Genomic DNA, 17,222 nt, shown 5'->3' with positions numbered 1-17,222 from the left:
ACAAAAAGACAAAATGTATGATTCTACTTATATGAGGAACTTAGAGTAGTCAGAATCATAGAGAAAGAAAGTAGAATCGTGGTTGCCAGGGGCACTGGGGAACCCCAACTGAAGGAAGGGGGAATGAGGAGTTATTGTCTAACGGGTAGAGAGTTTCAATTTTACAAGATGAAAACAATTATGGGGATGGATGGTGTTGACTGCTGCACACCGTGTGAAAGTATTAATACCTAATACCACCAAATGGTGTGGTTAGAAATGTTAAAACGGTAAATTTTATATTAAGTGGCTTTTTGTTTAATAAGATTTGCACCATTCACTGTATGTAATTTCATTCTTAATTAAAAAGTGCATGAAAAGAAAAAAATCAGTTCTGGGTGGATTGTAAACCTAAATACAAGGGCTAATGGAAAATAGCTTTCAAATATAACACATGAGAATACTTTGTGAGCTTGAAGTAAGGAAAGATTTCTTAAACAGACGCAAAAAGCACTAATCAGAAAGAAAAAGACTGGTAAATTGCACTACATTAAAAATTAAGAACTTCTAAAAAAATAAAATAAAATAAAATAAAAATAAAAATTAAGAACTTCTGTTCACCATGATAAGAATAAAAACGGTGAGACAGAGGCAGAAGGTATATGTGCCAGGCTTATAACTAGAGTAAGTCAAGATGTCCTATAAATCCGTGAAAGAGAGATAAAACCCTTAATTTAAAAAATGGGTAAAAAGCATGAGCAGGTCCTTTACCAGAGAGAAACTCCTGATAGCCAGTGATGACATGAGAAGCTATTCAAAGTCGTCGGTAATCAGGAAAATAGAAAACAAAGCCATAACGAGCCACCACCAACTACGTCCTCACCAAAGTGGCTGCTGTTAAAAGTCTGATGGACCTGTGGGTCAGGCTGTGACACAACAGGACCTGCGTGCAGTGCTGGCAGGTGCCACTTTGGAAAGCACTCCGCTGAGCAAGACCCTGCCCGTGCCTGCCCCCTAGCTGCCCAGCACTCCCCCATTCCCCAGAGCAGAGTGTGCTCAGGCCCTGCAGACACACTCACGGGCGCAGCCCCAGGCGCCTATCCGCAGTGGGACAGAGTTCTGAGGTGGAAGATTCCAGCACCCAGTGACGCATCAGCGTAGGTGAGGCTGGGATAGAGGCTGAGAGAAAGAGGTCCAACTATTAACTTACGGTTCAAAGAGAAAGCTGAACCATATTATTAGGCACTAAAGTAGAAAAAGTATAAAGAAAAGCAAAAAGGTAATGACTGCAAACATCAGGACGGGGCTATTTGTGGCAGCAGCAGGCAGGGGTTCTCAGAGGAAAAGGGCACACAGCACTTCGGGAAATGCTAGGCCTTGACCCGGGAGATGGTTATACCAGAGTTTTCTTTAAAATAACTTAAATGGAACATTTTAGTGCTCTTTTCATGCATCTTTAAGCATCCCTCTGTATTTTTTATTTTTCACAGAAAGTTTTGTTTTTGCTTTTTAAAAAAGCATCCAAGAAACCCCTGAGTTCTCCTCACCAAATTACAGGGGGCAATGTCCTTGCAAGAACCTAACTTCTGAGACGGTCACTGTGCGACCATGACACCACGCACACATCCATGGGAGGGGGGGCCACCAGATGTAATGCTTGTTGCAATCCTCTCTTCCTGTGGTGCCCCCGCAGGAGGCAGACAGCAGTGACAGCTCAGCACCAGTCTGGGGCCAAGGAGGAAGGAAGGAAGAAAAGGAAGGGAAGTGGCTCGAGAATGGCTCGAGAATGGCCGTGAGGACTCATCATGCAGGAGCGCACTGGTCTCAGTAAAAACGTACCCCGAGAAGTGCTGAGGTCCTCTCCATTTCTTCTTTGTTCACCTTGATCTTGTGGCTTTCCATCACTGAATCCAAAACCAAAGCAGATAAGTGTGCATCAATGCACCGTTTCTGAGAAAGACGGAAGGGCAGGGAGCAAGCCACACCCCCTGACGAGGGAGTAATGGCAGTGCCCGCTGACCTTGGTCAAGTGTCCATTCGGGCCAGTACTGGAGCCCAGCAATGGGGGCAGTGGGCATGGGGACGCATACTGTCCAGCCACACTGGATGGAAAGTTGCCACTGATAGGGGAGGGAGCTAGAGAGCAGGCGCTGCAAGGCAGAGGACAGCCCTGCCACCGTCCTTCTAGAGGGTTCTCAGGATGGGCAGGGGTAAAGGACAGGACACCAGAAGCAGGGACAACTGCTGACATGAAAACATGCAAACAGGCTCCTTCCCCAACTGCTGCTCTGAGGAGTGTGAAGTCACCCCTTGCCAGGGTACCCGGCAGAGCCAGACAGTACAGGAGGGATCCCACATGACCGAATTGTCAGAACCTTCCAGTCCGTCTTCACCAACAGGTGATGTGGTTCAAGCCCTCTTGTTACGGAAAGGGAAAATAAAGGGCTCGCCACCTCTTCAGTGCCCAGGTGATACTCTACCTACCCCTAAATAAGAAACAGTCATTCCCAAACAACATGAAGAATTTTCTAGAAAGATGACTGTACATCACTTTATAGTTACTTACCTGCCAAGATTGGGATCAGAGGAAGCTCCAAAGTACAAAATAGTTGCCATAAACCACAAACCTGTTTCATAAGAAGAAATATCAATGTTCTCTTTGAAATTATTGTTTCTACCTGCATCTTGCTGGACAGCCTGCTCATTTCATTGACTAGAATTAAGGCAACTCCTAGAGGGGGTGGGGCTGCTTCCTATGCAAAACCACTCCTCTCCCTGGCGCTCTTGCCCAAGGACACTATTTCCTTCAAATGTCCCTAGGACTGAGACCTCGCAGGTAGGATGTGCTCCCTACCAATTTTCTTTAGTTTTTCTCATTTTTACGTGTGATTTAGGTATTTGTGGACTTTCCAAGGAGGTTTACTGAGTTCCCAAGAAGTAAGGAGAATTTTCACTGCTTTTGCACTGACGACAGATGACTGGGGGGAGACGGGAGCTCTTCACCGGGCTCACCCCCACCAAGAGCACAGACTGCTCTCCGTGTGCTCGGCTCACCTTCCATGCGCTTTCTCAGCTCCATCTGCCTGACGCCAGCCCGAGCACGTGCAGCCTCATCTGTCCTTGCGCTGCCCTCACGGCCCTGTCCTGCCGCTCCAGACCCCGTCACTGCCCTGCTCTTCATCCTCTAGGAGGGGCTGCCACCCTCCAGGCCATGTCCCCTGGGCTCCTTCTCTGCTCCCAGGCGGGTTCCGCCCACTTGGGGTGGCAGGAGAGAGGAGGGGGTTCCTCCCCCACCGCCCAGTGTGGTTCTCTGCCTGCAGCCACAACTTCTGTGTGGGGCCACTGCTGTCCCAGGTCCTAGTAACACTCACCCTGAAAGCCCAGGTGTGGGAAAACTGCCAGCCAGTGCCTGTCCCCGAGGTTTCCCCATCCCGTGCTGGTTCTCTTACCCCTGCCCTCATCTCGTACACTGTCCATTCAACTCTTCAAATGCCCTCCGCTTTCCAATGAGACCTGAGTGGAGCTGTGTCCATTTCACCATTAACGAAAATAAACTCAGCTTCTCTGTGAACTGCGGCATTAGAAACGTCCCACCTCAACTGGAGGCCTTTCAAAAAGGTTACAATAGGTGTCAACCTAGAGAAGACACTTCTACAGCGTCAGGCCTCATCATCTGGACCACCCCTGAGTAAGTGATGTGGGTTAACATGGCCTTAGAACTCAAGGTTGGGCTTCCTGCACATTCAAAGACACCGCATGTGTTGCTTCCTGTGAGTACGGATGTGAATGAGAGCCCTCCTGGACAACCCGTGAATGAGAGTGCCTGCTCCCGGAAGTTATAACAAAATGCCTTGCCTTCAACTGAGAACAGAGGTCCATCGTTAGTCTGTGGAGAATCCTCAGGTTCGCACATACACTCTGATTCTTTAACAGATCGAAAGAATGAACAATTAGGCAAACCCGGTAGCAGTGATCGTCACAGTTTGTAAGCGACACAAGTCACAAAAATGTTTACTAGCTAGGTCGCACGAGTCTTTCCATGGCCGATATCAGCCATCTGTGGGGTCTCCGTCACCTGTGCTACAGAATGTGCTTCTTACTGGGCAGGTGCAAGCTGCTTGCCACCCGACACTTCCTCCCGACCCAGTTTCCCCTCATTGTACAGGCAACGAGCCACACAGAAGCCAGTACCCAAAGTGGAAAGGCCACAGGTGGCAGACAGGATGACGGAGACCTGGCCTCTCAGCTCCCCCAGTCCCTGTACCTCCACCCCCACACACAAGCCTAGAAGCCCCCCACTATCCACGCTCACCAAGCATCCTTGCCCGGAGGACACGCACAGGCCCTGGGAGGTGGACAGACAGGGAGGTGGGGTGAGCTGCAGCCCCCACCAGTCAGTCTAATTCTCCCTCCCCTGACCGGTTCCCCCCTCCAGCATCTCCCACGGAGCAGCTCCCTGTGCCAACTGACCCCCAGACTGTTTGCTGGCCGGTCAGATTCAGCTATTTTGCTCCAGGCCGGTGATGGAGACCGGCCCCGCACCGTGGGCAGTGCTGGCGCTCACTCCTGGCGATTGTGTGTAGTTAGTCCTGGCAGCGCTAGTCAGGAGGCAGCGTGAGTGCGTGCACCTCACTTCTTGGCTGCGGCGGCCCGCGTGAGCCTTCTAAATGACCAGGCTGACCAGGCGGCTCCCAGCCCCGAAGGTGTGGGGGGACAAGACCAAGCTCCTGGCACTCCCAGACCCCGTCTCCTCCTCCCATGTGCGTGCGGTCTTGCTGCCCGCACAGGAGCCACTTGCTGGTATGATTCCCTATTGTTCCCACAATGCCCGCTCCCGGAATACCCTTTCCTTCCCTGAACTAGTCACACCTGCGTCAGCAGCGCGCAGTGGCCAATCCTAGATTCAGCGGGCCCCACTGCCACCTGCCACCCCATGTGCACTGCTCGCCTCCACAGCAGACGATGGCTGGCCCACAATGTCACACGGGGTGGCAGGTGGGGTCTCAGCTCCCGCTCCCCACACAAGAACGCAGGACATGGTGAGGCCAAAAAGGAACAGCCACGGAGCCACAGATAGGGGAGTCATACTGCTATCTTCTCGCTGGCGGCTGGGTTGGAGACACAGGAAACAGGATCCAAACAATCTGCAACCTGCCGTCCGCTTCTCTGCCAACCAACCCACCCCACTTGCTAGCTGCAACCAGCGCTTGCTAGCTCAGCCGCGGCAGTTATATCAGTGGCTAGTGGCTAACTGGTAACAGCTGACGGCCATCTAGTCACAGCTGACAGCCATCTACTACCCGAGCCGGCACCTTTCCACGTGAGGCCGAGAGCCTGGAAACTGCTTTCCGGGACTCTGTCCCCACACATAAGATACACGGGAAGGTTCTCCGAGGCTGCGTCTCTTCTACCGGAGTGTGGATGAGGGCCTTGGGGGAAGCTGCGAGAGGAGCCATCGAGGGCACGCGGGGGGCAGGGCATGGCTGAGTGGAAGAGGCCCACAGCACTGGAAGCGCTGCCCCACCTGTCCGTGAGCAGGCCAGCCCTCTAAGCTGGTGCTTTGTTCCTTACAGCCGCCCCCACCCCTAATTCATACCCATTATGCTAGGAAGAAACTAGACTTTCGGTCAGAAATCCAAACTTTGAACCATGGCCTCTATTTGACCTTGGGCCAGGTGCATTAGGTTGACCTTTCTGCACCTCGGTTTTCTCACTTGTGAAGTGGGACTGAGAATACTAAGGTGGACGATTCCTTTTTTCAGTAGTAAGAACTCAGCTCCGTTTGCAGACAGCATGCGATCCGGGTAGGACTGCTAATGGCATGTCTCCCCTTCCCCTCCAAGTGCAAACACGGGACACAGTGACACAAGTGACACACGATAAAAAGGTCATGGCTCACTGCTGGCCCAGGGCCTGTGTCCTGCTCTGTGGCTCCTCTCTTCCAGAGGCCTAGTTCTGCTTTCCTCTGAGCCTGGGAACCAGCCTATATTCTTCTGACGAATCTCCTAAATTAAGGGACATGAGCTTCTGTGTTTTCAACTCCCAGCCCCTGTCTGACACAGATGGTCTGGAGGATGAAGGGGGCAGGCTGACATCCCCAGCTCGGTGCCCAGCAGGCAGGGCCGGCTCATGTTGCCACCTGCTTCGCTCCCTTGGTTCCCCCCTCCACCACCACTCACGCTCCCGCAGCACTCAGCGTGTTCTGCTTTTAACGTGCAGCTTGTTAATTTACATCACAGAGGCCTAACCACCGCGGCCGACTGTGGCCCCACTGTGCCCACTGGCATGCCCACTGTGGGGCCAGCCATGTCTCGTGTCCCTTCTGCTGTCCAGGGAGGGCTCCAGAGCTGCAAACTCCCTTATTCTCCAGAAAGTGGTTCCTAACAAGGGGTGCCCCACCCTGTTAGGGGAACGTGGATGGAGAAGTGGGATCACCACCCCTGAGAATATATAACCAAGCAGCTCTCTGCTCACGTAGCTGGGTCCATTTAGAAGGACACACTGTGAGTGGAGTTTCCCAGGAAGTTTCTCGAAGGACTAGAAATCACCCATCATTCTTCATGTCCTCCACCAGAAATGCCAGGGTAAAAGCATTTGGGCTGAACAAGCAAAAATGAATGCCAGTGATGTTTTTACTATTAGACGGTCTGTGAAACAGAAGTTTCTAGAGAAAAGTTAGGTTGTAGAAATGTTTGATACCTTAAAACAACTCACCACGACGTTTCTTGAGGAATTTCCATATGTGGTGCTCACATTAACAGTGATGGGGGGTTCAGAGTATTTTACCACTAAATCTTCAAAAGAGGGTGCAGCGTCACTGGGGTCTAGAAGCCAGGCAGCGATTCTGGGATCCAGTGCTACAAAACCAGCCACTGCAGAAGTCATTGTAAAGAAAATGAGTCACTTTCCCTGTGTTTACAGGGTTCTCAGCTCATACGAGCAACCACAGTGCCACCATCCCCTCACATTACAGAGCTAGGGACCAAAGTGACCCTGTCAGTAGCAGAGAATTCGAAGCCTTGGAAAGCGGAAGGCACAACCCAGAACCCACACAGCCATGAGGGGGTCAGACTCCCCACTAACTAGGAATGTGGCTCTCTTGAAATGTTGAGGTCAGAATCCTCAGCACACTTCTTGCCTCCTGTTCATCACCTTTCTCTCCCTGCTCCCCAGCCTTTCACTACCCCAGGCAGCTCTTCCCCTTCCGGCTCCCTTTTCAGGTGGCCCCTCCTCCAGCCTCTCAGTGGGCTGCCTTCCCAGCAGGCCACCGCTGAGCTGCACCACACCCTTTGGGGACCCGTCTCCTGAGCAGAAGGCAGAGCGATGAGGCGCTGCTGGGCACACAGCACCCTCATCACTGGGCCCCGTGCCAGGACATCCTGTGACAGAATTACATGGGATGCACCGTGATGTGGGAAAAGAACCGTGGCGAGACAGCCCCCCGAGCCCAGGTGGTCACTCCCCGCTAAGTGTTAGTCTTCTCAGGAAAACTAGGAGAAGCGTACTGTGTGCATCTGTGAGACACACGTGAAGGTGCTTCTTAAAAAGTGAAAATGATATCCCTAACAGGTAAATTTTAGTACCAGTGCATTTTAGACACGGGGCGGGGAGATTATAAAGGATTATATAGTTTATAATATAAATTAAGAAATAAACTCGAATCCTAAGTGATTGCTTTTTCAAGTTCTTTTAACATTTTAATTGTCTATAGAAAAATAAGGAGTTTGTCTTTCAATAAACTGTAGACTTAGATCACATCACACTGTACATATATTTTCTGGCATCTTTAAATCACACAAGTCGAAGGGATTTATATTTACCCAAACAGCCAGTATCATGACGTTTTTGTTTGCTACGTGAGAAGTCTCTTATGTTGGCAGATTTGGGACTGTGGGTGAGAAGTCTGCAGTCATTCTGGCTGCGAGCCACCCAAGCCAACTATGCGTAACTTTACAGTGTCTGGTGACGCCAAGTGACCCACGAGGACTATTTCATTCTACTTGCCCTTTCAAAGCTCTAATGCTCCAAAATTAAGGGTTCTTTATCAACATATGTTTTTTAAAATCCTTGGGGAAAGTCTGGCAGTACTAGGATGGTCTGGGGGTTGGTCTCTATAAACTCTTATAACTAATAAACTGAAGCCTGCCAGGACCAACCTCTCACTGGGGAGAAAATGCCAGTGGTTGACACAGAAATGCCAGCAAAACAGATTTAAAATGAGCTAAGAAAACAATAAAGTCTAAAACAAATGTCAGAATTAGAAATACTTAGAAATTAGGTGACTTAGAAAAAGAAAAACTGAACAAAGAACTCAGGAAAGGAAAATAAAACACAACAAATTCAGAAATAAAAATAAAATTGGTAATACACAAAAGCTAATAAATGCAATAGATAGTGCCTTAAGTAAAAAAGAGGATGGAAAAGAAAAATATTTGTAATAAAAAAAAAATGAAAAGACTGAAAACACATTTTTAGATAAAGTGCTAAATATGAAAGATAGACAAGAAGATTCAACATATGAAATAGGGCTTCAAACATCACAAAAAAGGTAAATGAGCAGACATTACGTATCTCCTGACAGAAGGACACAACACGACAGTGTCAGGGCCAGGGTCAGTGCCATGAAGCAGTATTGCCCTCCGAATTCCAGCCTGCATCTAATCAAGCCTCTGGGCCTACTGTGTTTCCCCAAAAATAAGACCTCGCTGGACCATCAGCTCTCATGCGTCTTTTGGAGCAAAAATTAATATAAAACCCAATATATTATATTATATATATTGTATTGTATTGTGCTGTGCTGTGCTGTGCTGTGTTACGTTCTACCGGTCTTATAGTAAAATAAGACCAGGTCTCATATTAACTTTTGCTCCAAAAGGCGCATTAGAGCTGATGGTCCGGCGAGGTCTTATTTTCGGGGAAACACAGTAGCTGCCAATTTACAAGATACAGAAGACAGAGAAGAACATGTAAAATGGCGAGAAGGGACGTGATCACAAACTTGAGACTGTGGGAAAACCCACAGGACAAGAGACCTGGTTCCATCAACAATGACAAAACAAGTGCAAGGGCATAAAACAAAGGGTGAGAATATAGAGATTACAAGAGACTGAAGCAAGTCCCAGGTGTGGCTCTCAATTCAAACTGTAAGAACAAACAAAATATTTAAAGGCAGCTGTGGAAGTGCCAACACTGACTGGATGTTTTAATATTGACAGTTTAATCATATTAAAAATCATTGCTAATTTGGAAAGTAGGTGATGACAATGGGATCATCTTAAAAACGAAATCCTCGTATTTTAGTCATATAACTGAAATACTGACAACCTAAGCATACGATGCTGGGGATTTACTATAGAATAACCGGGGGTCGGGGGTTATTCTATACGTGGGGAGTTACAGAGGAAGGGATACTGGCCAGAGTTGATAACTTTTACACTTGGATGATGGGTGTTCTGTTGTGTTCTCTGACCCCACCTCTGACAGCAGAGGTGTGGGTTTCCGTATCACACTTCTCCGGTCCTCTGGAGACACCCACCAGGGATGTAACAGCTCAGTTGAGTTCTGACTCCTGCGTTGGTGCAGACGCCACAGACTAAGGGCTTAGCCCCACAAGACTGTTCCTGCCTCAGACACCGGTCCAAACCCTGGGCCACATGCACTCTGATCCACCAGCTGTAACTCACCGTGCTTCCAACAGCCATCATCACCCCAAAACTGCAGCACCGTTCTCACAAAATCTTTAGCATTAAAACAAATAATGGGACGTTTACATTTCAGTGTATGAAACAGCACGTTCCTACAAGGAGAAAAGAAATTCACTGATTTAGGCATCTGAATTAGAGCTTTTGACCTTTGAAAAAATATTACTCCTCCTCCACTAGCAGTTATCAGTTAGACAGCACTACATTGCAGACATTCCTCTTCTGCGGGATTTACATGCATTAACTCAAAACCCCTGTGAGGAAGGCGTTACTTACCACTCGCATGTTACAGGTGAGGAAGCTTAGTCACGGAAGGACTACATAATGGCGCCCAGGCCACTCAGCTGTTCAGAGCCAAGCCCTGGGTAGAGCCCCGTTACGCAGACTAAGCCCCCAGTTCCTGAGCAGCACGCACACTCTGGACTCTTCCAGCTGGCCCCAGGCCCCAGGCCGCAGCACGGCTCTCTGCCCGAGCTCCCGGCACGCCCTCCAGACATCCCATTGCTCCCACTGAACTCTTCCCCCATCCCCAGACTGTGGCACGTCCTCTCACAGTCCAGAGGTCCAGAGCCCCTGCACACGCTGTGTGCTCACCTAGAGTCCTCCTCCCACAATTTCTGCAACCTGCTCAAGGACCTGATTCCCCAGGCAGGGTGCTGGCCTTCTCCCATGTCCCTTCTCTACCCTGCCACACATGTGCTACCGCTCGACAGCACTCGTTATACCTGACCCTGAAACTTTGCTCTCCCCATTACATCATGTGCTCTGCGAATGTGGGATCCCCTAAGTTCTCACTTACTGGGCACTTCCATGTGCAGGTACCATGCTACACACTTCACAAGGATTGTGGCATCAAAACCTCACCTGAGTCCCCTTAGGCAGGCACGAGACTCACTTTACAGATAAGGAAACGGCGGCTCAGAGAGGTTAAAGAATTTCCCCAGTACACAAGTGGGAAGGGGCGAGCTGAGGTCTGAGCCCCAATCTTGGTGGGCCAGGGCCCAGGCCACAAATCCCCCTTCATAGTGGCTGCGTACTGATATTTCCTGGAGGTCTTTGAATAGGCTGAGGAAGGAAAGAACCAGAAGCCGATAAGCTCTGCACCCTAAGTTACGTAGTTAGATTTTGCTTGGCTTGCTTCAGAGAACTTCAAACTTGGCCTGGGTATTCAATTTAAGTTTGAGAATGGCATGGTGATCCATTAAAAAAAAAAGCTCATTTTTAGGCTTTTTGCATTTTCTTATATGATTTCACCTTGGTTTCTCTTGCAGAGGGAGACCAGGATGGCAGTAGGGCAAAGTGCCAACCTCACAGCTTTAGGCCTCAGCTCCACTGGACTTGGGAAGGGTGAACAGGAGGAAACGGGGGTGAACAGGAGGAGATGGGGGTGAACAGGAGGAGAGGGGCATGAACAGAAGAGGCGGGGTGAATAGGGGGAGAGAGGCAAAAAGAGGGTGAGAGCTTACAGGGGAGGGGAATCCTTTCACTCTGATGCACTGTGCGCTGGCCTCCCGGAAGTCCTTCCCAAGGTCACCTCATAACTACAGCATTTCCCACCAGTAAAGATGCAAGGTGGTTGGTTTCTATCTTAATAAGAAAAACAACTGAAAGAAGGTTTTATAAGACAAAGTGCTAAAACACTGTGTTTTGTAAGTCAGTTATGTAAGTCGATTGTGTCACATGTGCAAAACTAAAAGGCAGCTCTGATATAAAAAAGTTTGGCCTAAGAAAATGAGCCTTTAGTTGAAATCTCAAGACTGACCTCTGACGACCTTTTGAGTCAGTTTCCTCATCTCTAAGATGGAAAGAGAAGACCTCACATATACAATTAGTACTAAGACGAAGAGAGAACACGTATGTGGAAAGACCTTGCACAGGTGTTTAATTAATTATATTAAATACGTTTTGTGCAAAACATTATTTAAATTCATTGTTACTGTAAAGTTAACTATCATAGCACTGGGATTATTACTTCCAATTGGATGGTACTTGAGGCAATGTCTTCATGTAATTGTTGTGGAACCGATAAAACTGAATCCTCAATCCTCATTCAATGAGTAATAATACGTATTGATTAATATTTATTAAGCAATGCTCTGTGGCATTTTCTTGGCTTGGAAAGACAAAAATGAACAAAATATAAAAATCCCCGCCTTCAGATTAAACAAAACACAGTAAACAAAACAAAAAGTCAAGGTACATGCATGATATAGGTAGTAGTTTAGAGAGCTATGAAGAAGGGGAGGGAGACAGGGAACATTGGGTACTGGGGTGTGGGTCCTGTTTCATACAAGGTGGGCAGGGAAGGCCTCGAGATAGGGGAACACTTGAGTAAAGATGAAGAAGAAAGAAAATCTAGCTGATGAAGCAAAGCTGTCTACAGAAAAATGTAGCCAATAAATGGGGAGAAATGGTAGTCAGAAAAACCACCCTCTTCCAGCCAGAACTAGAAAGTGATCCTGATGACCCTCATCAGCAGACAAAACCACTAGGAGACAGTTTGGTGGGGAGTTGACAGTGGAGACATCATGCTGACACCATCTGGCCCACCTCTCTGTCTCAGCTTCTCGAACACTGGGACAACACAATTGCATCACGACGGTAGCCAGATGTAATACAGGACACAGAATTACACTTGAAGTTCAAAAAAAACAGTAAGTAATTTTTATCTGAAAAAGTATAAAAATATTTCTGAGATGTATTCCTCTAACGTAAGAATGTACCAGACAATATTTGGGACATACTAATACTACAAAACTAGTTGTTTATCTGAAATGTGAATTTCCTGTCCTGCATTTTTATTTGCTAAATCTGACCACCAAATGCACCCCACGCGGAGTAGGATGCGCACAGCACCAGTGGGAGAAGTGTGCTCGTCAAGTAAGCGGGACCTGAACGGTCAGCCGTGAAGAACTGAACTTCAGGTGACAGAACAGACAGAGGAAAGCAGAAGAAGTTAAAGAACCGCACAATGAAGGAACAGGTAAGTCTAGGGCGGGGGCCCTTCTGCAAGACGGAGAGGAGCTGGAAGAAGCGTGACCTCCAAGTGTCACATACGGACCATGTTGGTCCTGACCCCCATAAATCAAGTGTAGAAGGACATTTTTGAAACAATCAGGTAACTTTACATTCAGACTGGGTATTAAAGTGTGAGATGGCATTGTGCCCTTGGTTCCTAGAGCTGCACCCGAGACGCGTGAGGTACAATGACATGTCCAGGAGTTTCCTTCACCCCAGCCCCTCCCCCGCCCATTTAGGAAACTGTTTGGTCAGGGTGGGTGTGGACATGGGCTCCGTACACTTCTCTTTCTACTTTTCTGTCTGCAGGATTTGCTTTTTTTGTTTTAAAAGAATGAGGTAGCCAATTGTGCAGCTAACTGGGAGGACGCTGTAGGAGAGGGAGCAGCTGGCATGAGGCAAAGGGCAGAGGCTCCCGCGTTCTTTCGGGAACAGCAAGGAGGCTGCAGTGAAGCGAGAGCGGGGAGAGGCGGTGAGGCCCACGGCCGGCGGCGGGCGGCCCTCAAACTGGAAGGGCCGTGGAAGGAACTCTGGCTTTTCTTGGGAGCAAAGCAGTTGCTGGCCGAGGGTTTGGAGCAGAGCAGTGGTGACCTGCTCTGTGTTGGAACAGGACCAGTCTGGGTGCTGTGCTGAAAACAGACTGGAAGGGCAGGTGGAGGCGAGAGGCCTGTCTGCAACGCCTTATCACGACTCAGGCAGGAGGTAACAGCCTACAGAGTGGCAACAGCAAAGGTCAAAGGCTTGCTATGCCCTAAAGCAGAGCCAGCAGGAGTCACTGAGTTTGGATGCAGTGTAGAAAGAGAAGAGAGACAGTAAAGACAACGCCAAGCCTCTGGCCTGTGCTTGTGGAGGGCTAATGCTGCCACTAAGATGACGTTGTGGGAGGAGACAGGTTTCAGGGAGGACGGGAGGTCAGTTTTGTATATGTTAAGGCTGAAGTGACGATGAGATGGCCATGTGGATGGAGAGTGTCGAGCAGGATTATCTAAATCCAGATCCAGAAGAGGCCAGCCAAGTACCAGGGCTCTGTTCTCACAGGGGTCTTCCATAGAAGAGACCTGCCTAATTGCTCTTGTAAAAGAAAATTATGCAAAAAGGTTATGGGTTTTCTGGGGAGCTGAGTGCTGCATTTGTCGCTGTCCCATTCTCACCAAAAAATTACTGTAAGTAATGTAGTGTAAGTGCCTGGCGTTAAATTTTGATTGCTATGGTCTCCATTTCAAAAGACGTCCATCTTGAATAGACATGTTGCTAGCTGCATGACACAGCTACTAGTGAACCAACCACGTAAGGATCTGGGCCGCCCTTACCCACTATGATCACTCTTTCAGAAAGTCCTAGGTAACCTAGGCAACTGACCATTTGAGTGACCCTGTTTTTCCCTTCCCTTTCCCTAATTCCCACTCTCATACTTTAAATTAGCCAATAAAAACTGAACCCTTGAAACCCTAGACCCCCCCCACACACTAGACCATAATAAAGTCCCAGGCCTGGGCTTTCTCTCTCTCCCCCGAACCCCCAAAACTTGCTGTGTGGCCCTAGGGCAGGGCATGTACCCCCCAGAACCTATGAATAATAAATATTGTTCCTTAAAGTTCCCTGATGGCTGTTGCTGGAGTGCGTTCTGAGATCATAGTAAGAACCAAAAGGGCTGGTCCAGCCATGCTTTGGCCCCCGTGTGGAAAAGTCTGTGGGGGCTCCTCCGAGTACCACAAGCCCAGGCAAACGCCTCAGGCACACCTAGCTGAGACAGCTCACTATCAATAGGCTGTAACCCACACAGCAGTGACCTACAACTCACCCAGGGCCAGAGAGAGCTTGGACTGGAAGGGCCAGTACCCGGCCCCACTTTCTCACCCTGAGCCTCCTTGAACTTCCCTTCAGGGCAGCAGCTTCAGAGTTCCCTCGGGACAACTAACTGACCCTGAACTCAGAGGGCTGGACAGACAGGAAGTGGATGCCCCCACAAGACAGAAGTCCTAGTTGGGCTGACAACACCAGCAAAGAAACAGGGATGAGGGGCCCAAGCTCCAGCCAGCAACACGACTTTCTAGGGTTGAGAAGGGGCCAGAGAAGCCGCCCAGTCTGTGCTGCAATTCTCAGATCCTGCAAGGGCAGGTCCAAGTGAGACATGTCTGTTTCCACGGTATGAAACCTGGACATCAGCAACCTGTTGGTGGCAGTGGTCACCTTACTGAAGGCGAGATGACCTACTTTCTAATGTGATCGAGTGAACAAGTGTGATGAGGAAATCAGCTGGAGCTCTGGCAGTGACAGTGGGTTTTCAGGCCTGGGGACAATGCTTTTCTCACTGAGATGTTGATTCAAATCCAGGAGCAGGATCCCACAGGAGGGTGGAACCTCCATTCCAAAGCTCTCTGGGGCAGAGAAGACCAGTGTTTGTAGAGGTTTCTGTCGCTTACATCCATTTTATTATCATGTGTCAGTAGGAAACTTCTAAAAGTTTAAATAACTAAAACTGGAGCTTGGGAAACTTTAAATTGGGATAATCCAGGCATGTAAGTAGGAGTTGAGGTCAAGCATGAAGACTTCGTACCTGGCAAACTGATGATGTGTCTCTTGTTCTTGGCCCCAGATAGAAGAATGCTGTGTTTCTATGTAGACACAGCGACTGTGGGGTGTGGAGCCTTCCTCCAGGACACCACCAGATCCTGAGGCGCCCAGAGGGCCACAGCCTTCTTCCGGGGGGCTCTGCAGCTGCATCACAATGCCCTTCACAGAGGAAACCCGGGCCTGTAAATACACAATGAAGTTTCAATATTAAACGCAGACAGTGCATTTATTTGAGACAGGTATGTCATGTTTCATACGTAAGAAGAGACAAAAGGACAAATTAAATTTGTAAATAAACAGCTCTTTCAGTGACAATCAAGGCCAAAAGCCAAACCTATGATCTTACTCTCCAAAACCAGTCTCCTTCCTATTCGACATCATAATAGAAGTCTTAGCCAGTGCAATACAACACGAAAAAAAAAAAGAAAGGCATATAAATCAGAAAGGAAAAATTATACTGTCCCTATTAGCAGATGACACAAATATCTGTGTAGAAACCCAAAGGCATATACCAAAACAAAACAAAACAAAAAACTTAGCAAGATTGCAGGATATAAGATCAAAACACTAAAATCAATTATATACACTAGCAGAATACATGTAAGAATGTAGTGGTTTAAGAAATAAATTACCATTTTGTGATGACTATTCCAAAAATGAAATACTTAGAAATCAACAAAACATATACAAGATCTGTATGCTGAAAACTACAAAATATTGGTGAAAGAAACCGAAGAATACCTAACAACAGACAGACACGCCATGCTCAAGGACAACAGAAATGAAAATAGGAGTGTCAGTTCTACTAAGTGATTCTATAGAACCAAGAAGGTCAACAAACCCCAAGTACAAGACACTTGAAGAAAATTATACGACGTCACATCATAAGCAAACTGCTTAAAACCAGTGATAAGAGAAAACCTTAAGAGAACCAGAAGGGGAAACACATTACCTAGAAAGAAACAAAGATAAGGATAATAGGAGATTTCTTGTGGGAAACAAAACAAGTTAGAAGACAGTGGCAAAACATCTTTAAGCTACTGAAAGAAAAAAACTATCAACTTATAATTCTTTAGCCGGCAAAAATGTCTTTCAAAAACCAAAGGTAAAGCAAGATTTGTATACTACACTGAAAACTACAAAACATTGCTAAAAGAAATTGAAGTTTTAAATAGATGAAAGGACACTCCCTGTTCATGGATACTGTTAAGATGGCAAAACTGCCAAAATTAATCTATAGAGTCAACACAATTTGTATCAATATCCCACCTGGATGTTTGCAGAAATTGACAAACTGTTCCTAAAATTATATTAAAGGAAACAATATCCTATACAATCTTGAAAAAGAAAATCGAAAGACTAACACTTCCTAATTTCAAAACTTACTACAGAACTAAAGTAATCAAGAGAGTGTGGTACTGGCATAAAGATATACATATCAATGGAAAGAATTGAATGACCATAAATAAATCCTTATATTTATTGTCAAATGATTTTCAATAAAAGTGTCAAGAAAATTCAATGGAGAAAGAAGAGTCTTTTCAACAAATAGTGTTGGGAAGATTAGATATCCACATACCAATGGGTGGATTTATGTCTATCTCATACCATACCCCCAAATTAACTCAAAATAGATCACAGATTTAAATGAAAGAGCTAAAACTATAAACTTGTAGGAGAAAACAGGAGTAAATCTTCATGACCTGAGATAAGCAGAGAATTCTTATATAAAGCAACAAAAGCACAGGTAATAAGAGAAAAAAACTAAAAACCACAATGAGATACCACCTCACACCAGTAAGAATGGCAATCATTAATAAATCAACAAAGTGCTGGCGAGGATATGGAGAAAAATGATCCCTTGTGCACTGCTGGTGAGATTGCAGATTGGTGCAGCCACTATGAGAATCAGTATGGAGGTATCTCAAAAAACTGGAAATGGAACTACCT

The 17,222-nt window shown here is 47.3% G+C and overlaps 1 protein-coding gene across 1 annotated transcript in view; it reads right to left on the bottom strand.

Moving 5' to 3' along the window:
- Nucleotides 1-17,222, bottom strand: part of POLN (DNA polymerase nu) — a 129,589-nt gene that overhangs the window by 97,929 nt on the left and 14,438 nt on the right. The window contains exons 4-9 of the mRNA XM_081062070.1: nucleotides 15,256-15,452; nucleotides 9,663-9,775; nucleotides 6,694-6,851; nucleotides 3,835-3,903; nucleotides 2,546-2,606; nucleotides 1,819-1,883 (exon numbers count right to left, since the gene is read on the bottom strand). Coding sequence (XP_080918196.1) covers nucleotides 1,819-1,883; nucleotides 2,546-2,606; nucleotides 3,835-3,903; nucleotides 6,694-6,851; nucleotides 9,663-9,775; nucleotides 15,256-15,452 — 663 coding nt within the window. The remainder of the gene's footprint in view (nucleotides 1-1,818; nucleotides 1,884-2,545; nucleotides 2,607-3,834; nucleotides 3,904-6,693; nucleotides 6,852-9,662; nucleotides 9,776-15,255; nucleotides 15,453-17,222) is intronic.

Source organism: Rhinolophus hipposideros (genome assembly GCF_964194185.1).
Source record: "Rhinolophus hipposideros genome assembly, chromosome: 1".
Lineage (NCBI taxonomy): Eukaryota > Metazoa > Chordata > Mammalia > Chiroptera > Rhinolophidae > Rhinolophus > Rhinolophus hipposideros.
Note: the sequence above shows the minus strand (reverse complement) of the source record. Positions and strands in the feature narration are given on the sequence as shown.